This window comes from Phyllobates terribilis, unplaced genomic scaffold (assembly GCF_046119375.1).
Source record: "Phyllobates terribilis strain yellow unplaced genomic scaffold, ASM4611937v1 Scaffold_9__5_contigs__length_417890890, whole genome shotgun sequence".
NCBI lineage: Eukaryota > Metazoa > Chordata > Amphibia > Anura > Dendrobatidae > Phyllobates > Phyllobates terribilis.
This window is the reverse complement of record NW_027362769.1, coordinates 401,343,110-401,370,797: the sequence shown is the minus strand read 5'-3', so window position 1 is coordinate 401,370,797 and position 27,688 is coordinate 401,343,110. Positions and strand designations below refer to the sequence as shown.

The following is a 27,688-nucleotide window of genomic DNA, read 5'->3' as shown; positions in this document are numbered from 1 at the left end:
CCTAAAATCACAAGCTATCCCCTATCCCCAAAGTTATCCTCTATCAAGGATCTGGAACCCTGAAAATGGCTCCTGCTATTCCCCCTTTTTCAAATCGGGAGCCTTTTTGAAAAAGCTACAGCGAAACGCGCGTCGGGATTGTGCCTGGTCTCGTGCAACACTGATTGACACAATATGGCTAAGCACCTCAACTAATTTAACACAGATCTATTTGAGCTGCTACACTTGAGTGCACAAAATGATTGGAGGTTATGTCCTCTAATCCTTTAATATGTATGAATTTATGAGTTTACATCTCCTATTAGGTAGATTTGGATATTGTATATCTTTAATCATGATATATTATAGTTAGGGGTTAGTTACCAATTATTGACCACTGTGACTGTTTACAGAGGATCTTTCATGCATGGTACTGGGTCAAAATTAGGCTGTGCTTTTATTTATCAATGTCTATACTCTTGTAATGTATTTTTTACAATAAAATTTAACATTTTAATAAATTGTATAGTAATTCATATTTTCCTCTTGTTGCGTTTTCACTTTCATGTAATAGTTCTAGTAGGAAATAATTAGTAAAACTGAATTAACTTTTCCTATGTTTTGAAATTCTCCCAACTTTAAAAAATGTTTGAGTTATTGCCGTAGTTTCTGAATGTCTAACTACTGAACAGATAAAACAATCAAGAATGAAATGGACATTTACAGGGATCGGTTTCGGTTCTCAAAAATATTTTTGCAGTTATAATTTTGAAAGAATAAATTATAGAATATCTTTTAAAGAACATTATAAAATAAAAATTCACATTAATAATGATCGGAGTCTTCAGGGGTTTTACTTTCTATCGAATATGTCCTCAGATACTTATTTGGCAAGCATCCTTTTTTCCATCAACATATCCAGCACAGATCTCATAGTCATGGACTATGACTTTGCTTGCATTTTCCGGTGATAATGCATGATACATCTGGTCAAATATCTTATAGTTCATCAGAGGAACAGACACCTTCTGGAGGATCCCATTTGTAGGAGTAGCTGGATGGAGGAGGAGTTTTGGATGTTAATTATAGTTTGTCGAAAATAACTTCATTTATGACCTGAATTTTTTATGTGTTTCATGCAGTTTAGGGTGATGGTTTTGTACTCTGTGAAGCATTTCTGCACATAAGTAGAAGGAAATGACCTACAGACATTTTCTGTGGCCCCCCCCAGCCGGTGGTCCAGCAGTAATAACCACAGGGGAAGACGGACGACTCATCTGGAAGGCGAATTGTTTGGATGAGTTGGGTGAAGCTGATTGGACTGATCAACCTCATCAGAGCGATGTCTCCTTTGCTTTCAATGTTCACAAACTCCGGGTGAGAAATGAACCGGTCCACAGTGGAAACAATCTCATTAGAGGTGGCGGTAAACATCTGGTACATGCCCAACACGACTTTGAAGAAGGCTGGATCTGCATTCGTATGGCAGCAAGACAATGGTAATGTAGTTATTGGGATTTTATAACCTCTGTAGTCAGAGTATAGACAGTGTGAAGCATTGATAGACTGTGTTGACTGGAATTGCCTAATATTTGGAGTTATCGAAGCCAAACTAATTTGTGGTGTCACTCCGGACAAGTGTCACTCAACTGCTCTCTGAGTGATGGTCAACTGAGAAGATGGTAAGCATAAGATAACCCAACAGCCGATTCTTTCTGTGGCTACATAGATGACTGATGTTGACTCTACTTGAGTCTACATATAGAGGGTAACTACATCAATCAGACCGCTTCACCTTCTGCCAACTGCATTTTCCGTGTATAGTATGTTAGATAAATGCTAAACCGTGCAATGCAGGAAATGCAGTAGACAAATTATTAAAAGAGTTGTTCAGCTGGACTGGGGAGTACAATATATGGACCCTTTTCAGTTCAATATTTGACAGAAACTGCTTGCTGCTTTGCAGGTGGAAGTGGCCCCCTTTCTTCTTGGGTCCCTGTATGGCTGCACAGGCTGCACCAGTGATGTGTCCTCACCTGCACCTTAGGAGAAATGATCCTACAAGTGTTTGATGATGAAGTGTACACAACATATATACTACATATACAGCATGCAGTCCCTGTCCTAGCTCCTGATTGGTCCACTTTGACTTGGTTTTCCCAAAGTGGAGAGTTTCCTCTTCCTCTCTTTTTAATGGCTAAGCCACCCCATGCTGTATTAGGGTCAATGCAGAGACAACAAACGTGGCTGGACGTTGTCAAGCACGTATCCAATGCTGAGAGGGAGAAGAAGCAATTATCTGTGTTGGAGCCAAGCCAAAAGTGGAGGTACGAGAACACAAGTTTTGTGGCAGAAAATAGGCCATCAATGAACCCTTCTTAATCAAAGTAAATTAGTAGCTTGTATTCACTTAATTTTTTAAACACATCAGGGGTCATTTTCATTAATCTGGACCACCCCTTTAAGACCTTTGTTTTGGGACACAAGGTTATAAACTGTCATTAGTAGAAACTTGTTTGATGCCAAGGTTCTGGTTCCAGATTCATAGAGTTAAAGGGGTTCTCCTAGAATGTGATAAAATAGCCCCCATTAAATAATTCAAATGACAGGTGGTCCTAGTGATGTGTTAGGATGAGCTGCAGTCTGGAAAAACATAGCTCCAGAGACCTGTGTCTCAATGACAGAGGAGCTGTATCATAAGCACACATACCAGAGCTGCCGGAGAAATGTGTGACAGGAGAAAAAATAAACCTTCTCCTCAGTTGACTGAGCAGAGGACTGAGGCTGGAGAAGATTTATTTCTTCTGATGTCACAGCCCTTCTCTTCATGTGTGATTACTATACAGCTCTTCTGTCAGTTGAGACAAAGTTTCCAGGAGCTATGCTTTTTTCAGACTGCAGTCTGTCCTGACACTACGGTGTGCTGTCACTTGAATTACATGACAAGGTCTTTAAATTACATTCTTGGAGAACTCTTTTAAGATAAAGTCACTGAAATGTATGAACCTAAGACATCAAGGTCTACAGTGGGTATGGAAAGTTTTCAGACCCCTTTCAATTTTTCACTATTTGCTTCATTGCAGCCATTTGGTAAATTCTAAAAAGTTCATTTTTTTCTCATTAAAGTCCACTCTGCACCCCATCTTGACTGAAAAAAAAAACAGAAATGTAGAAATTTTTACAAATTTATCAAAAAAGAAAAACTGAAATATCACATGGTCATAAGTATTCAGACCCTTTGCTCATATTTAAGTCACATGCTGTCCATTTCCTTGTGATCCTCCTTGAGATGGTTCTACTCCTTCATTGGAGTCCAGCTGTGTTTAATTAAACGGATAGGACTTGATTTGGAAAGGCGCACACCTGTCTATATAAGACCTCACAGCTCACAGTGCATGTCAGACCAAATGAGAATCATCAGCTCAAAGGAACTGCCCAAGGAGCTCAGAGACAGAATTGTGGCAAGACACAGATCTGGCCAAGGTTACAAAAGAATCTCCGGAGAGACCTGAAAATGGCCGTCCACCAACGTTCACCATCCAACCTGACGGAACTGGAGAGGATCTGCAAGGAAGAATGGCAGAGGATCCCCAAATCCAGGGGTGAAAAACTTGTTGCGTCATTCCCAAGAAGACTCACGGCTGTACTAGCTCAAAAGGGGGCTTCTACTCAATACTGAGCAAAGGGGCTGAAGACTTATGACCATGTGATATTTCAGTTTTTCTTTTTTAATAAATTTGCAAAAATTTCTACATTTCTGTTTTTTTTTCAATCAAGATGGGAACAGAGTGGACTTTAATGATAAAAAAATGAACTTTTTAGAATTTACCAAATGGCTGCAATGAAACAAAGAGTGAAAAAATTAAAGGGGTCTGAAAACTTTCCGTACCCACTGTATGTGTCTGTAGATGGCAGGAAAACCTTGTCTGAACCATACTGAGAGTTTCTTACCCTTCAAAACAGTGAGCGGAGGACATCACCCACTGATTAGAGATGAATGACCCCCCACAAATATGGGAGCCATTGTTTTGCACGCTGACTTGCCAGGGCTACTCTCCTTCCTTGGAGTCAGTCCCCCCCCGTAGATTCTGGTGAGGTCACTCAAATATGGGTCATTTGAGGAGGCTTTACAAGCTGTAAAGCAAAGAAGCCACTGAAAGAGAAAGACGTCAGTGTTAGGATGGTGGTTACACTCTTGTTTTATCAAAATAATGAAAGACGTCTAGAGATATGAAGCATTCATTAGATTTCTCTCCTTAATAATCAAGAGAAAGATAAATCTCCATTACACCTGCAAGAAAACAGATTCTGTTCTAATGGCGAGAGAACCAATTACCACCCAGAGGCCTCTTCTATGACCCCTGAAAAGTGAAGAGTTCCTAAAATGTCTGACTTTTTGGTGGACTTGAGTCAAATATTTGAGTTTTATCAGACCATAAAAACAACTTATGGTCCAATAAATTTATACTGAGTTATTTACATATTTAGATGAAGTCACAAAGGCCACTTCACCTTTTAAGGTCAATATGACCTCTTAAGAGTACGAGATTATGTAAATGAGGTCATAAAGCCCCCTACTTATGGAAAACAATCAATTTGCATCAAAGAATTAGAAAAGTGGTCCCCAGACTATCGGATTTTGGTAAATAACACAGACAGGTAGTATACAGAATCTCCGGATCCAGTGGTGTAGACAGCGTGAACTGCTGAACTCAGTGATTGGCTGCAGCAGTGAAGTGGTAATATCACCGCTGCAGCCAAAACTGAAAGACTGGAGCATCAGCAGAGAGACCATCCTGGACCCGAGGAGGTTCTACTTCTATTTGATTTTTTACTGATCTGATCATTTGGAGGCCACTTTTCGAAATGTAGCCACTCCTCAAACTAACAATCGTTCATTATAAATGTCGTCATTCATACATGTGCTGATTCTTTCCAACCTCAAAAATACTCAAATTGTGATTTATTCTCCGTAGATCCAGAGTATTTCATGAGTAATGTTCAGCAGCGGATTGGAAAGATTGTAACGTTACCAGAATATTACTGCTACGTATGGGAGGATTTTCTCTGCCTAAAATCGTCAATCGCATTCTTCTTTTCAAGTGCTACATATTAGGGTATAAATATATGTATCACCATACGCCAGTGCTTTATAGGCTGAAAAAGTGCTAAAATGTAAAAGTATATAAGTTGGCAAATAATAAAGACCGGCATCCTGTATGGCGGGTTATACGAAGTGTCTGTTTAAGATGCGGTAAAACTATTAAGAGGTACACTCCTCCAAAAAAAATACAGTCCTCCGGTCCGGGATTAGAGTAGATTTCTGCTGTCATTTATGACACATTTATGGGTCAATTTGTGCAAAAGTTTTCGACATTTCTGCTGTAACCGTTTGATCAATCGGTACTAAGTTTTTTTTCTGCAAAGGTACATATGTGACCAGAACTTACTGACTTGTCACATAAATGTGACGCTGCGGATTGTTTGGACAAATTGTTTCTACGTCAGCTCATTAGATTGATCTTTGAACCATACACCCCAATGGTCCATGTGGGTATCTCCCAAATACACGGGGTGTGACCCCCATTCTTGGCTTATTTTGGGTGTATGCATTACAAATACTTCACCTTTTTTTCCCGAAACTTTGGTCGATATGTCAACTCGTCAAATGGCACCAACTAGTCCAACCCTAACACAATGGGGATTATCAAGAGTTGGACTGAGTGAGATCGGTGGCAGGACAATAGGATTACATCGTCGTGCAGCATTTTCAGAGCCACATTCTAAGACTATTTCCTAATAAATATTTTACTTGTGTCAATTATAATGGAAATACTGTGAGGTGTAAGTCATATACTGAAGATCTATAGTGACTACAGGAGACGAGGAGCTCACAATCTAAAAGGATTTCCATGAGTTTTTAGAGAGCTTTTGCTTTCGCGTAAACTTTCCATGAAAGCGTCACCTCCTTCCACCAGCAAATATTCAGTCTAGTCCCCATTGTACAAGAAGTCCGGACTTCTCCACCTTATTTAGTATTCTATATGTACTGTAAATAACATATATATATATAGGAGCATTGTAAGAAAACAGCAACTTTGCCATGCTTTAACAATTTTGAGGGACTTACTGTAAAGTTCTATAATTTGTTTTTGAAAGTTCCAACTTTAGCAGAAAACTTTTGTCTAATATTTTTAATATTTATTTTTTTATCTTTTCTTTCTTTTTTGCCCTGGCAGATTTTTCATGAAATTCATCAAATTAGACACATAATGGATGATGATGATGATGATGATGATGATGAATTGTCACAAATTCAAAGATGTTTATTTTTTTCTTTCACTCTTTTTCTTTTTTTGTGCTTTTCTTATAACAAAAAAAAAGTCAGGTGATCCTTTTATTAAACTTTTTAAATGACTTTGAATTTAAGCTTTAAATAAATAAATTAGTTAGATAGATGATGCGGAGAACAATCGTGCAAACTTTCAGCAAAATTTAGAAAAGTCAAAAATGATGAATTAGGTTAAAAACCTTTGGATAAGGAAAAATCACGTCCCATAATACAAAAAAGAATTACGATGAATAAAGTTGACCTAAAAAAGTTGCAAATTAAATAATGAAGCAAAAAATCAAAAGGTCTCTATTGGACCCGGTTTTATTTCAGAAAAAGGTGAATATGGAATCGGTCTTTCTGTATACAAAGCTTATGATTAATTTCGAATGATATTGGATCAGAAAATGTATTTATGGTCGAGCGACTCGGAGAGAAAAATTTTCACCGTCTGAACAAATTTTTTAATAGGGAAATTGGAAAATAATGATGAATATTAGAGCCGCTGTGACCTGTGTCTATAGTTGAGATGCTGATTTGACTTTTTCAGACCTGAGGGCTCATTTGCACAACAGTATTTTTTGTCCATGTGTTGTATACTTCACAACATACCCAACAAACCCAGATAATTTAATGGAGATATGAACACATCCATTTTTTAACAGATCTATGAGTCCATCCAATTGTCCCAGAGGAGCATTGATGAACTTTACCCCTTAGACCTCTGTTAAAATCTTCTTACCCAGCCAAACAGTTTCTTACTTGGCACTGATGAAGGGCAAAAACCCCGAAGCAGCTGTCTGCACATGAAAATCTCTTCCTTTTGGAGAAAATTCTGGCTTTATATCCTAAGTCATTTGGCAAAGTCTCTTTAAGGAGTCGACATTGACTTCTAGGATTGCTACTTTTAATAGATGACCATGGAGACTCTGTTTTGTGGGTCAAAATTGGACATTTAATGTATGATGGCACATGGAAAGCATAATTTTGTAATAGATCCTATTTTTTTTTTTTGCTTCCAATATGGTCTCAATATTTAAATCCCAAAAATACTAAATGTAAAAAAAAAAACGACAAATTTTCTAATTTCTAGGGGAAACCTCAGAAATCTTAACATTTCTAACTCAACATTCTTACCCTTAAAATTGTTAAAATTGGTTAGAGAAAAACATAAATGAAAAATTCTAAAACTCAAAATCTTAAAATTTAAATCTTAGCATTTGGCAAAAACAAAAATCGTCTCATCCTGTTGCCCAATGACAATTCCCCTTGGTACAGGATTACACATTACATACCTATGCCCAGTAAGGTTATCACTTGTGATGGAGCCATTTGAGATGTTCTTCAGATGAGGTCCCTTTTTTAGAAGACTCTGTTTCCTTTCCTAGAAGAAAATATATCGGGCCGTATTTAAAGGCCGGGATGTTTGTCAGGTTATGTCAGCATCCAACCAGACAATGTTGTCATGCCTGAACAATCATCTATCTATACAATGACACTATAAGAGTAGTGTATATTGCAGATAGTTAATCCCCCAACGTGTCACATAAGGTAATCCTTTTTTCTATGTAAGGAATCTTGGAGACAACGGTCATTGTGTTGAAAGATAGATTTTTTTTTTTAGAATTTTGACTCTCCTATTTACAAAAATTCATTTTTTTTTTTGCAAGAGACTTTCTGGCCTGAGCTTTGATGACATGCTATCTGGACGCTAGGTAGCCTACTATGAGGCCAAAGAGACAGAATATAGAGATGTGCCCTGAGGTCGAAGGCCACAGGAAGTAGAGACAAGAACTAGCAAAGTTCAAGTATCAAGTCAGATGATCAGAAGAGCAAACAAATGGTCAAAAGCGAGATCTATCGAACCAAGAAGAAACCAATATCAAAGAAGCAGTCTCAGAGTAAAACATAACCAATGATAAAATCTGACCAAGCCAAGGTCAACAATGAGATTTAATCAACCAAGAGGAAACCAAGATCTTGAAAACTGTCTCTGAGCAAAATATGGTCAATGATAAAATCTGAGCAAACCAACGTCAACAATGAGATTTAAAAAACCAAGAAGATACCGAGATTTTGAAAACAGTCTGTGAGCAAAATGGTCAATGTTAAAATCTAATATTCACCGAACAAAACCAATGTCAACAATGTAACCTAGTAAACCAAGAAGAAGCTAAGATTGAGAAAACCGTCTCAGAGCAAAACACGTCCAACGATAAAATCTGTGGAAACCAACGTCAGCAAACCAAGGTCAACAATGACTGACATCTATCAAACCAAGAAGAAACCAAGATAAAGGAAAATGTCTCAGAGCAAAACACAATTAACGATAAGATCTGGACAACCCAAGGTCAACAATGACATCTATCAAACCAAGAAGAAACCAAGATAAAGGAAAACGTCTCAGAGCAAAACACAACCAACGATAAGATGTGAACAAACCAAGGTCAACAATGACATCTATCAAACCAAGAAGAAGCCAAGATAAAGGAAAACGTCTCAGAGCAAAACACAACCAACGATAAGATCTGAACAAACCAAGGTCAACAATGACATCTATCAAACCAAGAAGAAGCCAAGATAAAGGAAAACGTCTCAGAGCAAAACACAACCAACGATAAGATCTGGAGAACCCAAGGTCAACAATGACATCTATCAAACCAAGAAGAAACCAAGATAAAGGAAAACGTCTCAGAGCAAAACACAACCAACGATAAGATCTGAACAAACCAAGGTCAACAATGACATCTATTGAACCAAAAAGAAACCAAAATAAAGGAAACCGTTTCAGAGTAAAACAAGGTTAACGATAAAATTTGAGCAAGCCAAGGTCAACAATCCAAGGATGATGTAAAATCTGATCTTCACAGATCATACCAAGGTCAACAATGTAACTTATCAAACCACGAACAAGCCAGGATAAAAGGAAACCATCTCAGTGCAAAACACGGCCAATGATAATATATGAGCAAACCAAGGTCAACAATGAGATCTAATCTACCAAGGAGAAACCAAGATAAAGGAAACAGTCTCAGAGCAAAACAAGGTCAACGATAAAATCTGAGCAAGCCAAGGTCAAAAATCCAAGGTCGATGTTAAAATCTGGTAACCACAGAACAAACCAAGGTCAAGGATAAAAGTAGACATTCACAAAACATGTCGAGGCAAAGCATAAAGTCAGACGAACACAGAGCAACTCAAGGTTAACCATAAAATCTGATTATTTTAGGGCAAACCAAAATGAAGTATAACATAGTATATTTACCGACCGCTCTCCACCAGCGAGCTCAGAGCAATGCTGGTACACCGAATAGTAATCCAAATGAGAAAAGTGCTCCAGCATCAGAATTAAAAAAATTGGCTATGACTAAGAACATGTTGTGGTGCTTGAAATGCGTCAGCGGTCACTTTATATTTCTCTGAAATGGATTTTTAATACGTATTCAAATAAAAGCAAAATCAAAGACAAAGTCTGATGGTCTCATGGTGGTGAATTGATTCACTGTCTGAGGAGTGTTCTTGTTGACTTTTATTATCTGCTCCATGAAGAAGGTCTATTACTTCTTATAGTCATCATGGAGGGATTTTATGGATAAAATCTGACAATCGCAGAACAAACCAAAAATGAAGGAGTCTGAGCCTAAACATTTTGACGTTGATGTTTCTAAACAAGAAACTTTTTTTTCCTGCATCTTCGTCCTTTAGATCTCGGGGCTGCTGGAAGTTCCTTCACTTATCTCTTGTTCACGGGGCATGAAAAAAATATTAAATGAAATCTGCAATATTTGGAAAAACTTTTTAATGGATTCTAAAAAGTTACAGAGAAGCTGGAGAGCGGCACAGACGACGTCTGTACATGGGACAGGATTATACTCATCGATCATCCCGGATTACGAGGAGTCTTTTGTAGTTGTACATGTGCTGTGGGAGGTTGTTTTTTCCTGGTTCCCTTCGTTGGTCCTCAGTGATATTTGGGGTGCAGTTCAGACTTTATGCTTGGCGAGTTCTGATACAGAGGAGCCGCTCACACAAAACCTGGAACCTTCCCGAAGAAAAACATGACATGACGTCCACTGTAGTTTGTTTCTACATTTTCTTGTGTCTTTAGTTTCCGTCTTTTTTTTGCAAAAGCAGAAACAGTGACCGTCAGCGGAAAGATGTGAAAGGAGGTAAAGATGAGCGAATCTGAAAAAAATCAAATTTTACAGATTTTCTTGCATTTCTCTCCACTATAGAGCATTATAAGGGGGGAAATGATATATCCACTCACCTCGCCCTCTCCTCTCCTGCCTACTTTGCTCTGGTCTTCATCCGGCCATCATTGCCATCTTCCAGCGTTCAGAACCTCTGAGGTCCCAAAAATGGTCGGCACTGGAAGAGGCCAAATATGGCCCAATAAGGACTAGATCGTAGAAGACGACTGGACTGGAGGAGTCTCCACAACAGGACGAGACAGGACTGGATGACTATCATTTTTGGGGGCGATTTTGCTCAAGTCGGTCAATGCGAATCGCAAGTAAATTTGGAGTTGAGTGAAACTGAATTATTTTGTAGAATTCAAATCAATTGAGTCATCTATGAAAAGAGGTAAAGCTGCACAGACACAATGACCTCAACTACTGTAACATCTGTCCATCTGGTTCTTCAGGGGACATTTATTTGGCGAGTGACATAGAAATTGCAATATTTGGATTCATATCTCAATAAAAACCGTAATATCTGGATTCTGGGTGCAGTCTGTATTAGGAAAAAATCTAAAAAAAAGAAAAGAGATTCAGAGTAATCTGTGCAAAATATATCGAGTGTTGGGAGAATCATCATCGCAACGTCATTCCCTGTGAGAGAGAAATGGTTTCTACTGCAGAACAAGAAGGGTTAAACAAGTACAAGCACGACTGATATAGAACTAAGGAGGGACAAATAGAGGACCCCAATAACCACAGTGTCAGGGGGGACACATCTGTCAGACAGAAATGTTTGTAGAGATGAGAGAATCGATTAATTTGTATTCAATTCGCCTCAATTTTTGCATAGAAATCAGATGCACCAGAATCTGAATTAATTTCTGGAAAACCCAGCAGAATGGCAGCCGGCTGTCGTATTGGTGGAGTAGAGAGGGTTGACGAGATGTTTTATCCTACAGTCACCCATCCTCAGCCCCCCCCCCGTACCTGACCTACCTCCGCAGGTTCCCCCATTGACTCTTTTATTCTTCTCAGTTGGGTCTTCCATTATTTGACCCCCCGGCCGTCATGACATGCATCAATGATATGTGTCATTCCATGTGTCATCAAGTCCAACGAGGCACGTATGGGGCTTTGTGAACGGGAGACCCTTCTAGAAGGCAGACATAAGCTAGTAGAGCTGATCGGAGGACTGGCATTGGACAGGTGAAGGGAGTGCCGAGTACAGGTAGGGAGATGATACTTTTTAATCCCTTCCTGGCTGATCCGATTCACACCGAAGGCAGAAGATGGAATTGTAAAGTATAAAAGGTTCAAAATCTCCTCCTCACTTATGTCATTTGATAGGGAAAACATTTTTACCTGGAGACTCCTGCTGGAGTAACACCGGCGAAACGCATGTAGGCATGTGCTTGTCCCGATCTATGTAGGGATAGAATAATTGAGGGATAGCATAGTTGCCGCCTTTGGGTGCACTGTCAGTGCAATCTAGTGTCACACTGACACTGTGTCCTATAACTCTGCTGCCTCTGGGGCTTTACCGACATCTCTGTGACAATAATAATAAGAGATCAATCAGTGACACAATCACATGGTAACAATTACACTCCAACACAAACTATGTTACACAAAGGGTTTGTTCTTGCTCATTCTACACACAGTAATAGTGTTTCAAATATGAATGCGGTTTCAATGTTGTTTGGGAACAGCACCTCCCCAGTGAACCCATATAAACCTGGAATTTTCAGGTGTAATATGTGACAATTGTAACACCTCTTCTGCTTTCTGCCAACTATCTCTTCAGAGAGAAAGAAGACTAGAACTCTAGCGCCACCTATTGGAAGTCAATATTAACTTTTAGGCTCACTGCTTCCTATAGGTGGCGCTAGATTTCACGCCCTTTTTTCCCCTCTGAAGAGACAATTTGCATATTTAATTTCCCAGAGGAGCATTGCATGGCTTATAAGTCTCTTCACTCTGACATGCCATTCCCGGCAATCCTGGCATGTCAATCTCTTTAAGGAGAAATGTTATCTCTTACGCTACAAATATGACTTTGGCTATTCTAATGACAGCCAAATAATTACACGTTTAAGGGGGTCTCTGCTGTCACATTTTACTGATATAAAACTTACCTTAATAGTTCAGGGCATTATCAACTACAGATACTAATCTCAGCTCAGTATTGTAGGCCAGGCAGCACTAGCTGGATTTTTTTGGTTAGGATATAGTTCAATATCTTTTAATAGGAGAACATATACTGACAATTTTGATGTTCTCTCAATAAAGGTGATATTTTATTTGACTCTTTTTTTTCACATTCTTTTTCTCTTTTTCGTTGATTATTATCTATGGTTCTATACACTAATGGGAATTTAGCTTACATGGGTTTTCAGCAAACTTTAGTTAATCGCTTCGTCTTCCACCAGATCTTCAACCGAATAAGTTTCTCTATTTTACAAAACTTTTGGGAAAGAATAACTTTAGGTAGCAGTTCCTTCATCAGATCGAGACAGTTTAGTGGTGAACTAGGATCCTTAGAAGGTGGAAAAGACGGAGCAATTGGTGGAAGATAACGACCCATGGTCATTGCCGCTAAGAAACCTGAGGAAATCCAAGACATGGAGACTTTCCACAAATTATCTAATGATACAAGTACGTGCAAAATATGGAAGATGGAATAAAAGTGAAAACTTGGTGAATCAGTCAGATTCCCTACAGGGAAAAGCAAAAAAAAAACACAACAAGGATATCCAAAATAAAGGAATCAAGGTCAACTGTAGAGCAGATATGTGACCGGTCAATGATCAGTGATGGTCCGGCCAGGAGAAGATGAAACCATCGCCCTCGATAACTCGGAGGTCGGCCGGTTGAGCGAGGTGCAGGCAAGTTGCCAAGAGAGGTTTTCTCTTGGTCTCGGCCAGTTTCTGAAATCTCCTTCTTAGGTCCAGAGAGAAACCAGTGAAGATCCACATCTTTTCCGTATGTCTACTCTTCAGAGGATTTTCGTGTTTGTTAGGTTTGAAATCATCATTTCCTGTTTAAAGGACAAGAACATCCAGATCAGATCTATTCTCTCTGGTAACTGGGTGTAAAATCACAACCCAAGGTGCAGGGGAAACAATGTAAAATATAAGTAGAGTAGAAATGTAATCAATATAGAAGTGTCACCCCCATTCCAAGCCCTAGCACTGACCGGACCCTAAAACCCCAGCCTGGACCATACATCAGAGTGACAGTACTGCGAGAGGGAACACGGCAAAGTTCTGCGAAATTTATTCTATATGAAAATAAGTAAGTTGATTTGATGAAAATTAAATTTGGGCTAAATTTTTTGGGAATTTGCAGAACTCGGCGGATTCAGTTACATTGTGAATCACTTCTTCTGAATTGCCTAAAATGGCCAACATCAATTTACAGAATGCAGAAGATTTCATGAGACGGAAAAGGCTCACATCAGCTCTGGCACAACCCTTAGCTTCCCATTATCCTTCTAGCTATCACGTCACATGGTACAAAGCAGCCAATCAGTAGGAGCTATGATATCCTGTATAAAAGCTGAGGCAGGGAATGCAGCAGATACTATGGTGAATCTGGATCACGCGTGGACGTCGCTGCTCACAGCTCAGCCATAACGATAGAAAGAGAAAGCCATAAAACACTGAAGAAACTGTACAGATAGTGCGTGACAGCTCAGAAGTGAACAGCATGAACGATTGATGTGTGAGGAAAATAGAATAATGCAGATTTAAGTTGAATTTCCTGGCAAAATTTGTTGAATCTGGTTATTTCTAATTTCAAAAGATTTGCTCACCTCTATAAAATCAATATACCGTAACAAAATTGAGAAAAAAAAACAACTTTTAAAATGAATTGAATGGTTCAAAAGAGCATCAATCCCTCAAAAAAGCACAAGAGGAGACACAATCTATAATCAATTATAATTGATTATAATCAATTTTAGGGAGTGATGATAATACCAGTGTGCGCCTGCCTTAGCTTTCCTCTTGGCTTGACATATCCTGAGTCAGGTGACTGAGCTTTTACAAAAAAACATGATTTCCTGATACTCTGCGGGGAGACATTTATTCTAGACGTGCCTACGTGTGGCCGCCCAGTGGTTGAGATGGGGAGTTGCAGCCGGCCGGTTTATTTTTCTAATCACGATATTGTATTGAATTTTGAATTTTGAGAATTCTGAGTTCTCAAGGAAAAGATGAAGGTGGACCCATCATGGACTGGGGTGGAATGACCCAGTAGAAGACTGTTCGGAGGGCCACAGAGATCCAGCAGAGGACCTGCCAATCTGCAGGTGATTCTGGAGCAATCACTACTAGATCTATAATGTTACAAGTAGAGGAGGGGCCCTCACAATCATCTCCTCTGAGGGCCCCGATGTCCCCCAGCATTACACTGTCACACATCCATCATAATACAGGAGAGATCAGATACTCACAAATGGTGAGCGGAGTGGACCACAAGGCCCAGAACATCCCGGTGATACCCATCAGAAGCCATGTCCTGTACCCTTCCCAGAGCCGAGAAGATGCTGCAATACACAGAGAGGCGATGACATTATATATTTCCTCTGCAACAGACGGAATAAATAACGATAGTGCACACCAGGCTTATAGCGATACAATGTATTTAGAAAAGAGATGACAGTTTGTACTGACACAATTCAATTTCTCCTCAATAATGTAATTAACAGTCGAATTTCCTTCCGAAACGCGTAGTAAGATGTTCTAATACTTAATCTTAACGTTGTCTACGCTCATGATTTTTTTTTTTGACTAAAGAACAAGAATTTATCCCGGAGCGCCGACGTTTAACAATCTTATTGCAGATTTATAATGGCGGGCGCTCCCAGGAGTTCACTTCCGTCTATGTAAGTCTTACAGGTCGTCTACGAGACACATCCACCTCCACAACGTTCCATTCTGGGGTTTATACTTCACTTTTCAGGTCCTGTCAATGTTTGATGTCATCTAATTAGTGACTTTATGTGTTTTTATTCAAGTAGTTTTGTCATTTCAGACTCGAAACGCGTCAGAAATATATTTTTAATATGATGATTCTATTTTAATGAAGTCACAATATAATATTTTTGCTTTAAATTCATTGTGGTGGATTGAAAAAAAACTGTTTTCATCAATTTGAAAAAGAGAATGTTGCAGAAATGTTCATTGTACTTTATATATATATAAACGTTATCAGTTGAAGTGTCACGCTCCGGCGGTTCAGGAATTAGCGAACCTCTGGATATAAAGCGGGTGACAGCAGCGAACAGCAGCTTTGTTTCTTTCTGAAGGTTCCTGCTCCATACTTTTGACATGAGAAGATGATGGAGCAATGGTGCTACCTGGGCTAGAGATGTACTTTATATATATATATATATATATAAACGTTATCGGTTGAAGTGTCACGCTCCAGCGGTTCTGGAATTAGCGAACCTCTGGATATAAAGCGGGTGACAGCAGCGAACAGCAGCTTTGTTTCTTTCTGAAGGTTCCTGCTCCATACTTTTGACATGAGAAGATGATGGAGCGATGGTGCTACCTGGGCTGGAGATGAAGCTGAGACATTCTCGATCCGGCTGGATGTTCATCAGTTTTGTAAACTCCAGGCTCAGCACGTACTGCTGGATCCACCACCGATAAATGGGCACCTATGAGTAGATCCCAGGTCGGTATGGACCGCCACATCCGTCACCCCAGCTGACAATCCCGGCCTGGTACCAGACACCCTGCACCTGACACATCAGAGGTCCTCCAGAGTCGCCCTGCAATGGAGGACACTGACTGCAATCATCCTTCACTTATCACATGGTTTAATATGTTAAACTTGTGAAATGTTCAGTAAAAACAGCAGAACAGATGATTTGCAGAATTTTCCCCAAAGACACGATCAGGCTCTGATACTTCATTCCTTCAGTGCAACTCGTCCTTATACACAGACGCCACTTCCTGTGGTCACCACTAGGGGGCGATCTATGTACATCTAGATATATCATGCATTAAAGTAAATGGAGGCTGCACACAAATCGCCGTCTGGTGGTGACCACAGGAATCTGACATTGATACATGTGTAGGTGGAGACCACAACTCTGCACTAAATACATAGGCAATTCAAGGAAAACTCGGAATTGGAAAAGAGGGATCACTTTACAGACGTTCACCTCTGATAAGGAAAACATCATTTTTATACATCTGAGCATTTAATCAAAGTTGTGCTAAGTTTCAGATTGTATTTTTCATTCCTCCATTCATTTTCTCACTTCCTGATTTAGTTTGTAGCCTGCATTTAGTATCACATATTTCTCACATAGGAGTGTCCCTCCCAGGAATACATGCTGGATATGAGGTCTGTATGTCTAGGATGCTGCTGCCTTCACTAGATCTCATGTATCAGCAGATTTTCATCCCTGTACCTATTTGTCCACAGATTATAAGGAATCTGCTCTCGTGTGTGCCATTAATGCTGTGTGATTGCCCCTCTCTCCTCTCGCAGAATCTGATGTCACTGCTCTCTACAATTATCCATCTTTGTGCTGCGCATCTTGTCTATTTAGCTTTCTATGGGCAGGTGAGGAACAGTAAGGTCTATGTCCTGCTCTGCCGCCGTCTATTTTGAGGTCTGCTGGCAGCATGGTGAGATACTAGAGTTCAGGTCCATCGTGATTGGGTCACCTTGTCGTGGTGTGATGGCTTTTATGCTCTTTTGATCAAAATAATGTTAACTAAGTCCCCATGTTATTGACATAGACCATTACAATTTACTTACTTTCTGATGAGGATCTAAATATTGTTTTTATCTTAGGTTTTGCCTGTTATTGGCCGCAGTGTGAATGCACACCTATACATTGCACTTATACAGATAAGTGTGCTGGCCTAGTATTTTGGTTCTGCTGGGTGCTGCCTGAATATTCAGACATAAGGCATCAATGCCACTACAATACATGCTGGCTCTCCTACATCTATAGCCTTATTTACAGGTCAGCATCTCCAGTACATGTGATGACAGTTTTCACACGTACTGAAGACATTTACACATGTACACCTATTCAAATGAATGGGTCTGCGCACATGTCAGTGTGTTTCCATGGACCATGTGTCTGTGGGCAAAACACGCTGACATGTCTGTTCTTTTGCACGCTGCATGGGCAGCAAAACATCCAACACATGTGCACACTGATGACACATGGATGACATCCGTGTGTCATCAGTGTGACATGTACCGGCGCTTGGGAATCAGCGGTACAGTTCGCGCTGTTCCCAAGTGCCAGGCGCTGGAGGAATCTCTCATCATTGTCCCCTTCTCAGGCTGCGATCAGCACTAGCAAGGGACAATGTTGACATTGGTATTGTGCCCCCGCTGTCTCCAACAAGTGTAAAATTAAGAATAAATTAAAAATATCATTATACTCACCTGGCTTGAGGCGACCGCACATGCTGAGGAGCAGAGGTCGTGTGCAGTCTTCTAAAGACAGGTGAATATAATGATTTTTTTTTTATTTTAGTCTTATTTTTACAGTTTATGGAGACATTGGGAGCAGAATACAACTCTCAACATTGTCCCCTGCTGGCGCTGATTGCAGCGCCAGCAGAGGACAATGATGAGAGATTCCTTCAGCACTCAGCTCCTGGGAACAGTGCTAACTGTACCGCTGATTCCCAGGCTCCGTTACATGTGATCCTGATGTGGCACACGGGTGAAACGGTTGCCACACGTATGCCACACAGTGCACACGGACACGAATATCTCCGCTACTGTTTTTTTCAGTACCAGATATATCAGGACGTTTGAAACAGACCTAAGTGTGTGTCTATTGACCAACTCAGCTCTATTCAACACATTGGGCTCTGCTACAACCTCATTGAGAGTCTGCTCCCCTGTTCAGTTCTACTTTAAGCGTCAGGTTTGGCTACATCTTTATACTAAGTCTCCTGATCAACTCAACTCTGCCCTTTACACCAGGCTCTGCTACATCCTTATACTCTGCTGCATTGCTGGGCTCTACTTCATTCCTCTGTTCTGCTGATCTTCCCTCTATCCGGCTCTGCGATATTGTTAATCTGTTGTGCTGTGTCGCTGTTTATGGTTAATATTTTATAGATTACAACAATTCATATCTATATATCCAGCTTTAATAACTTTGTCTGTCTGATTCATAAAAGCAACGAAACAAGGTGTCGTCTTTGTTTAAAAAATTGCTGAAGACATTGAGAGCTGATTTAAACTAGTTTGAGGGAAGGTAGCAGAATCGATTATTTATGTAGTACACTATTCCCCTCTTCCGGTGAGTACAATAAAAGCCTGTATCTTAGTATATGAAGCAGATCGCCGCCCTGATTAGACCAACACCGGCAACGTATGTGAGACCCCTTGTGTCTCCCCTAAAGCTCTCCCTGAAGAGGGGTTTCCACGACAGTCACTATCTCTTCATCGGTCTCCCTTCCCTGAGTCTCTGGCTTCCTCGGGAACTAATAATCAGCTCCTCCACATGCCATCCAGTCTCTTCAGCCTCCGTTGTTCAACAGTAACAAGTCAGGGGTGGCACAGTGGGGTCCCAGTGATTCCACACCCACATCAGAAATTAATAATCTCCTATACAGCCAATATCTAATGATGATAGAGGGGAACACCATGTCAGCGGTTCAGGTCTTTACCGGCGGTAGAGTCGACAGGCACTTACCCTGACAAGAGTCTTTCTTACCGTCGATGTACCCGGCACAAATCTCATAATCGGGGATCAAGACAGTGCTCGCGTTCCGTGAGGACCAGACATGATATAATTCATCACATGTTATATAGTCAATGAGAGGCACAAGCACCTCTTGCAGGGTCCCATTATCAGGCAGAACTGTTAGGAGACAGAGATTATAGGATTTAACTGATTATAAAGAGGAGAAAATTGGGAAAATCAATCATTACAAAGAGAGTGACCCATCTGCCACCCAAAAATATTCCACCTATATCCGCTGGGATTATGAGATCCTCACATCTCGTCCCTCTAGAATACATTGTACTTGTTGGGACAATGGCCTTTTGTTTAGCTATAGGAATGAATTTCACCCCACCCAGATTAATGGAAGACCTAACCACATGGTGGAGCCGATTGCTTCACCACGATGCACTAGAAGAGGTCTTGAGTGATGAACTTGGACATGATGTAAGATGAAAGGATTGATTCATGGATTAAACAAGAAACAAATGTTCCCTCCATGGTGCAGTCTACCATGCCAAGTGGGACCCCAAGAAGACAATGTGAATTTACAAAGGATCCCCCCAGAATAAATGTGTGTGTTGTGGTCATTGGGTTTGGTCAGATGTAGATGTCTACTCAACGCTCAATATAACGTTGATATAAACTGTGCCCTGAGTGGTTGTGTAAATGCTGTAACATTCCTGCAGGTACCCCCCATAGTCATCAGAGGGATAATGAGATGGTAAGTAGTGTTGAGCCACCCCCGTAGTGTTCGAGTTCGGTTCGGTTCGTCGAACACCCGTGTGTTCGCCGAACTGTTCGTCGAACTGTTGTCGAACACCTTCGAACACCGTTAAAACCAATGGCAGGCAAACAAAAACACATAGAAACACATAGAAAACACCTTCAAAGGTGTCCAAAAGCTGACAAACTGCTCAGAAGACACAACTAACACATGGAAAAGTGACAAGTACATATAGTCATGCGAAAAGAAAAGAGGTGGAGGAGTAAAAGGAGGGGGAGACACAGATATAGGCATGTCATGCCCTTCTAAAATCCAAAAAGTGAGAAGCCGAGACGGCCAGTCCGCTCCTGCCCGTGCCACCTCCGTGTCGCCGGGTTTGTGCCAGAGCCGCGGTGAACCCTGACGGCCAGCCCCCCTCTCCCAATACTGGTGCCTGTCCGCTGGTGGGTCGAGAGAGCCCCCCTGTGGTGGAGGCAGCTCTAAGCTTTTTAATTTAAATTGTCTCGCTAATTTGAATGAATACACTTTAAATCCATTTACAAGGATCTATTGGAGGGCAAGTCTCATGCCAGCAGCCGCGTAATTCCAGCTCCAGTAGCGTCCACTAAAGCTGCTGCAGTTAAAAAGCTTTTATAAGGATCGAGCTCGGCTGTCCACCGCAAGGCATCCTAGTGCCAGTCCCAGCCCCTATGCCTTGGGGTGCCTCCTGATGCTCTTCACTAAGTATCCCATGGTCCCGAAGCATTTCCTTTGAAAAAATTAAGTGTCCAAACTACAGGTGGTGTAGCTTGCTTAACAGCCGGGATAATCCGCTGACTAGCAGACACTGCTACTAGGCACAAAGTATTTCCTGGGCTAGATGCAGTTAAAAATTTGTAAGTAGATACTCTCGTTGGATGCTGAGAAAGCATTCCATAGAGTCTCCTGGCACGCCATATATGATTCTCTTAAAAAGCTTGGGGTAGGGGTCTAGGGGACCCTTTTATAGCCAAAATCACGGCCCTGTATCACAATACGTCACCTAGGCTGAAGATAAATGGAACTGTAGCACCGAGGGCTCGGTTGCTACAGACGTATTGCACCTCACCCAGAGGTGTGATATCTCACTCTCAGATAAGGATGGAGTGTGGATCAGGACCCGACACCTGCATGCATTACACCACATTGCCGTGGGGCAGGGCGACCAATATGCCCCTGAGATGGGCACGACAGTCCCTGTCCCTGGCTGGAGTGGGGGGAGGGAACACTGAGGAAGGGGAACCCTGCAGTGCAGGAGCAGGGAGGAAGCAGTTCCTGGGTGCATTGAGAAGGGAGTATAAAAGGTGGGCACCATCTTAGTTCAGTGCAGAGAAGTCTGAGCAGAAGTGGCAGGGAGCAGGGGCTCTGCATGAGCTCTGCTCCGGAGGCGGGCCTAGTAACAGAGGCCCAGGCCTGCAAGAGGGAGAAGGAAGGAAGAGGAGCGGAGAAGGCTCCAGGAACGAGGAATGAAGGGATCCCAGGGGTGCGGACGGGCGAGTCGCCACCGCATGCCCGAATCCACCTGCGTGGAGGGGTCAGGCCAAAGGGGGAGACCGGTCCCCGAACTAGTGGAGGCAGGAAACGACCCTCAGCTAGAAACCGGAGGCTCTGACATTTTATGTGGCGCAGCCCCTTGCTCCACCCGCTAGGAAGGCACCACATAGGGTCAGGGAAACTGGCGCCAAGTTTACCAAGAGGAGGCCCGAGGCAGCCGGACAGAAGTGTTGGTAAGAAAGGCCAGACAAAGGACACACAAAGGGGGTCCTGTGAAGCGCTCCAAAGTTATCTGGGAGTTGTCTGAGCCCCTCACCTGGTGAGCACAGTACGACGTGGGCAGCCGTTACCTGCAGACGTGGTCTGGATAATAAGAACTGTGAGTAAAGGCCCTGAACTGCATCACTGACTCCGTGTCGTTACTGCTGCTGCCCTGCACCATCACCCCCATCCTCCGCATACACTGCCCTGAGGCTATACTCCTCCCGTGGGGAGTTATGCTACGCTCTGCTGCACCCACAACACCAGCCTCAGCGGTCTGCCCTGCAGCGGCGGTTCACTCTGACCGCAATCCACGGGTGGCGTAGTCGGACATTTAAACATCAAAACCACATAAATAGTTCCGCCACTGGTTTGACCGCCCTGAGCCACGGAACCGGATCGCCGCCACGAAGACTACAACCACCAGCATCCACCAAAAAGGGTCCGGCTCCGGGTGTCCCAAGGCCCAGGGGGTGCGTCAGAACATTTTCATCACCTTTCACAATCACCAATGGGACAAGGCAGGGATGTCCTCTGTCCCCTCTCTTATACATCCTAGTGACGGAGCACCTGCTCTCATCAATTCGCCATAACCCCAATATTAGGTGGATTGAGGTGGGAGGCACCGAGTACAAGTGCTCTCTATTTGCTGATGATGTCCTAGTATATATCACTCAATCACATATATCCATCCATGCTGTTATGGCTGAAATAGATCACTTTGTTACATGGTCAAATTTTAAAATCAATGCAGCGAAGTCTGAGGCCCTCGATGTCTCCCTCCCTAAATCCATATAGGATTCCATCCAGTCCAACTTTCCCTTTGCCTGGCCCTCACAGGGTATCAAATACTTAGGAATTCCTATTCATAGAGACCTCTCCCATCTATGTTATCTTAATTTTGGGCCCTTTATTGAACAACTCCATACAGACCACGGTTGGCAAGTTAGAACTGCGAGATTCACTACGTGAACCACTGGTGTTTTGTGGAAAAGCACATGTACACCGCGTTCCAAATTATTATGCAAAAAGTGTTTAGGAGTGATAAGGGAAGAATTTGTTTGTTTGTCAGTTAAACTCATTGATGGTGATGTGTGTCAGGGCTCTTTATATCACTGTAAGCAATTGCAGACACCTGTGCTAATTAGTTTGGCAGGTGTGTCCAATGAAAGGCAAGACTACTTAAGAAGGCTCTCTCACATTATTAAGCAGCCTACATTTTCTGCCAAAATGGGAAAGAAAAAGGATGTGTCGGCTGCTGAGAAGCAACAAATTGTGGAGTGTTTAGGTCAAGGCATGACTACAATCAACATTGTGCGATGATCAGGATGAAGTGTCTTGGCAATCAAGAAGTATGTAGCTGATTCACAGTACACACGTGTGCGTGCTGATAAGGGCAAATTGAGGACTCTTTCCTACAGGCAATTACGTCAGGTTGAAACAGCAGCGGCAAAAAAGCCTTGTCATAGCAGCAGACAAGTTTTTGAAGCTGCTGGTGCCTCCAACGTCCCCCGAACAACAAGATGCAGGGTCCTTCAGAGGTTTGCAGCTGTGCATACGCCATCCTGTCGACCTCCTCTATCCACTTCACACAAGCAGAAACGGCTCCAGTGGGCCAAACATTACATGAAGACTGATTTCAAAACTGTTTTGTTCACGGATGAGTGCCGTGCAACGCTCAATGGTCCAGATGGATGGAGTGGAGGATGGCTGGTTGATGGACACCCCACGCAAACACGGCTACAGCGCCAACAAGGAGGAGGTGGAGTAATGTTTTGGGCTGGAATCATGGGGAGAGAGATTGTCGGCCCCTTTAGGATCCCTGAAGGCGCTAAAGATGAACTCCATAATGTATGTGGATTTTCTCAAACAGCACTTCCTGCCATGGTTCAAGAAGAAGAACCGTGTATTTCACAGCAAGATCATTTTTCTGCATGATAATGCACCATCTCATGCTGCACATAAAACATCTGCATCTCTGGCTGATATGGGCATAAAAGGGGACAAACTTATGGTGTGACCCCCATGCTCCCCTGACCTCTACCCCATTCAGAACCTTTGGAGCATCATTAAAAGGAGTGTCTATGATGGCGGGAGGCAGTTCACATCTAAGCAACAGCTCTGGGAGGGTATTCTGTCCTCATGCAAAACAATTGAAGCAGAAACCATCCAAAACCTGACAAATTCAATGGACGAGAGAGTTCAGAAGCTCCTTTCGAACAAGGGGTCCTATGTGAAAATGTAACATCACCTAGAATAAAGTTTTGAGTTGAAAACTGTTTGATTTCAGTTTCTAACAACCTGCTAATGCTTATAATTTCAAAAATGACCATTTTTTTGGTCTTTATTAAAATGAAAAGGTTGATCGAAAAGTTTGGGGGATCTAAGAGTGTGGCAACCCAGTAGTCATGATTACTTCAAATTTTGACAATATGAGGGTCATGTTGCAGGTAGTGCAGCAAGAAGGCACTTATGTGTCTTGCGCATCTCGGAGCCCCAAAATTATTTTCCGGGCTAGATGCAGCTAAAAATTATTTTTAATTTTAAATCTGGTGGAGCTTATTATAGATGGCCTAATAGGATCAGTGCTGCACACTGCTACAAAGCCCAAATTATTTTCCAGTCAAGATACAGATAAACATGATTAGTAATTTGAAAGCTTAAAACGGTTGGTAGGGTGATTTTAACCAATCATCAAGCTTTTACTCTCCCCAGGATGACACAGGGGTAGAAAAGTCGTTTCGGATCCATGATTTGTTCATCTTTATGAACGTGAGTCTGTCTACATTATCAGTGGAGAGCCGCGTGCGCTTATCTGTCAGCACACCACCAGCAGCGCTGAACACACGTTCAGACAGAACGCTGGCTGCGGGGCATGACAAGATCTCCAAGGCGTAAGTGGCTAGCTCCGGCCATTTATCCAGATTGGAAGCCCAAAAAGGGCAAGGGTCCAGTGACACAGTCGTGGCTTCAATGTTTACTTGGAGATACTCCTGTACCATCGTCTCTAGGCGTTGACTATGTGTCAGACTTCTTGTCTCCTGTGGCCTTGCAAAGGATGGGCTAAAAAAGTGGTGAAATGATTCCGCAAAATTGATGTTACCAGCAGATACTGTGGTTCTGTTACGGTTTGAGTGCTGAACACTTGACGGTCCCACGGTTGGCAAGTTGGAACTGTGAGATTCACTACGTGCACCACTGGTATTTTGTGGAAAAGCACATGTAAGATTCTGCAACAGTCTCTGCTGATACTCCTGCATGCGTGCATCCCTTTCTATGGCAGGAATAATTTCTGCAAATTTACTTTTGTACCGGGGATCTAACAGTGTGGCAACCCAGTAGTCAGGATTATTTCTAATTCTCACAATTCGAGGGTCATGTTGCAGGTAGTGCAGCAAGAAGGCACTCATGTGTGTTGCGCATCCAGGAGCACCAAGTCCCTGTTGTGTTGGTGGCGAGGTAGCAATCATGCTTCCTTCCTCTGTCCTCTCCCCCCAACCTCGCACAACAGAAATGTGATCAAGGTCTCCCTCATCTGATGAGTCTTCCATCAGTTCGTCCTCCACTTCTTCCTGGGCTCCTGCACCTTCCTCACTAGTTTGGCTGCTACCATGCGCCCTGGTAAAATCATCTCCCCCACCCTCACATGCCTGCCGCCTTGGTGCTGCCGACCGTCTGGACCTTGCAGATGTTAGCCCTTCCGCATACAACTCCTCCTCCTCTACTTCCTCCACCTCCTCTTGTGCCACCACCTGACTCCGAATTCTGTTTAACATGTGCTCCAGCATGTAAATCACCGGAATAGTCATGCTGATAATGGCATTGTCAGCACTAAACATCTTCGTCGCCATTTCAAAACGTGCAGAAGGGTGCATAGGTCCCTGATCTGAGACCACTCCTCCAGCGTGATTTGCCCCACCTCTGAATCTCGTTGGCCCAGGCTATACGTAAGAACGTATTGCACCAGGGCTTGTCGGTGCTGCCACAGTCGCTGCAACATGTGCAGAGTTGAATTCCACCGGGTAGGCACATCGCATTTTAGCCGGTGAAGTGGCAGGCCCAACGACTTCTGTAGAGATGTAAGTCGCTGAGCTGCGGGATGCGAACGGCGGAAGTGAGCACACAGCGACCGTGCCCTCTGCAGAAGGCCATCTAGTCTGGGATAGTGGGCTAAAAATTGCTGGACAACCAGGTTCAACACGTGAGCCATACAAGGCACGTGTGTGACATTGCCCCGGCGAAGGGCCGCACCCAGGTTTGCAGCATTGTCGCACACGGCCTTCCCTGGTTTCAGGTCCAGTGGAGACAACCATTCATGAAATTGGTTCTCCAGAGCTGACCACAACTCCTCAGCTGTGTGACTCACATTTCCCAGACATTTCAATGTAAAAACCGCCTGATGACGTTGAGCCCTACTGCCAGCATAGTAAGGAGGTGTGCAGGATCCCTTCTGCGCAGTTAGAAAGCTTGTGGCATGACCAGACAGGCTTTGGGTGCAGGTGGAAGACCGAGAGGAGGTTGAGGAGGCAGAAGCAGTGGAGGAAAAATGACATAAAGAGGATTGACGCACAACTCGTGGGGACGGCAAGACTTGGACAGCAGCCCCTTGTCCTGCTGTCACCATAGTTACCCAGTGCCCAGTCAGCGACATGTAACGCCCCTGTCCATGCCTACTCGTCCAAGTGTCTGTGGTGAAATGCACCCTGTCACACACAGAGTTTCTCAAAGAAGCGGTGATGTTGTGTGCGACATGCTGGTGGAGCGCAGGCACACCTTTCTTTGAGAAGTAGTGCCGACTGGGCATCTGGTACTGGGGCACTGCGACGGACATAAGGTCTCGAAAATCCTCTGTGTCCACCAGGCGGAAAGGCAGCATTTCTGTAGCCAAGAGCTTGCAGATGGTGAAATTCAACCTCTTAGCTTTCTCATGGCTAGGAGGAAATGGTCTTTTACTTGTCCACATCTGAGGGACCGAGGGCTGGCTATTGTGCTTAGACGGGGTTGATAAGGGTGTCCCCGGCAAACTGCCGGTCTGTGAGGAAGATGCAGGCGGACATGTTAGGTTGCCTTGATCCAAAGGTGGTGCTATCGATGTCGGACAGCGCTCAAGACCAGCTGGTGTTACCACCTCCAAAGAAAATGATGACCTGCCAATCACGCTGGCTGTTGCGGGTAAAGAGGTGGCAGGTCTGCGCCCCAAAACAGGTGTGACTGCTGTCCCCCCAGTCACAGAGGATGAAGAGGCCGCGGATGCACAAGATATGGCAGACGGTGGTTGGCCCGGCCGGCTAGACCGCATTGTAGCACACTGAGCTTCCCACTGCAACTTATGCTTCATGTCCATGTGCCGGTTCATGCATGAAGTACTCAAACTATGTATTTTTTGGCCTCTACTTAGCTTTTGCTGACAAATGTTACAGATAACACGAGTTGGGTCATCTTTATCGATCTGAAAAAATGCCCAGGCTATGCAAGGCTTAGCACCCATGCGACCTGAAGAGCCACCACGACTTGTGGTGAGAGGCAGAGTTGTGTTTGAGGATGCAGTTGTTGACGTGCTTCCAGTACTACGTCTCTGTCCAGGAAGGCGCAACCTGACCTCGTCGTCACTAGCATCTTCCTCCACCTCCTCTGCTGACCTCATCTCTTGGCTGACTGTGGGTTGACAGTAAGTGGGATCTCCGACCTCATCATCATCACCCTGTGCGTTATCACACCCGTCGTCCTCAGAGCCAACCTGTTCCTGCCCTGACAAAAAACTAAAGTTGTCGCTCCAATCAGGTATTTGAGTCTTATCATCGTCTTCCTCATTGTCTCCACCAACAGGAGTTACAGTTTGGGAATGAGGGTCTACATTATGGTCAGAACCTTCTGCGTCTGGTCCTGGATCCGACTCATAAAGATTCTGGGCATCAGTGCAGATCATTTCCTCGTCTGGATTCACAGAAGCGCTGGAGTCGACCTCTGAT

The 27,688-nt window shown here is 42.9% G+C and overlaps 1 protein-coding gene across 1 annotated transcript in view; it reads right to left on the bottom strand.

Moving 5' to 3' along the window:
* Positions 1 to 12,477: 12,477 nt before the first annotated feature.
* LOC141162629 (serine protease 30-like) overlaps positions 12,478 to 27,688 on the bottom strand; it is a 68,115-nt gene continuing 52,904 nt past the window's right edge. Inside the window, exons 3-5 of the mRNA XM_073648914.1 lie at positions 19,190 to 19,357; positions 14,951 to 15,043; positions 12,478 to 13,531 (exon numbers count right to left, since the gene is read on the bottom strand). Coding sequence (XP_073505015.1) covers positions 13,530 to 13,531; positions 14,951 to 15,043; positions 19,190 to 19,357 — 263 coding nt within the window. The 3' untranslated portion in view covers positions 12,478 to 13,529. The remainder of the gene's footprint in view (positions 13,532 to 14,950; positions 15,044 to 19,189; positions 19,358 to 27,688) is intronic.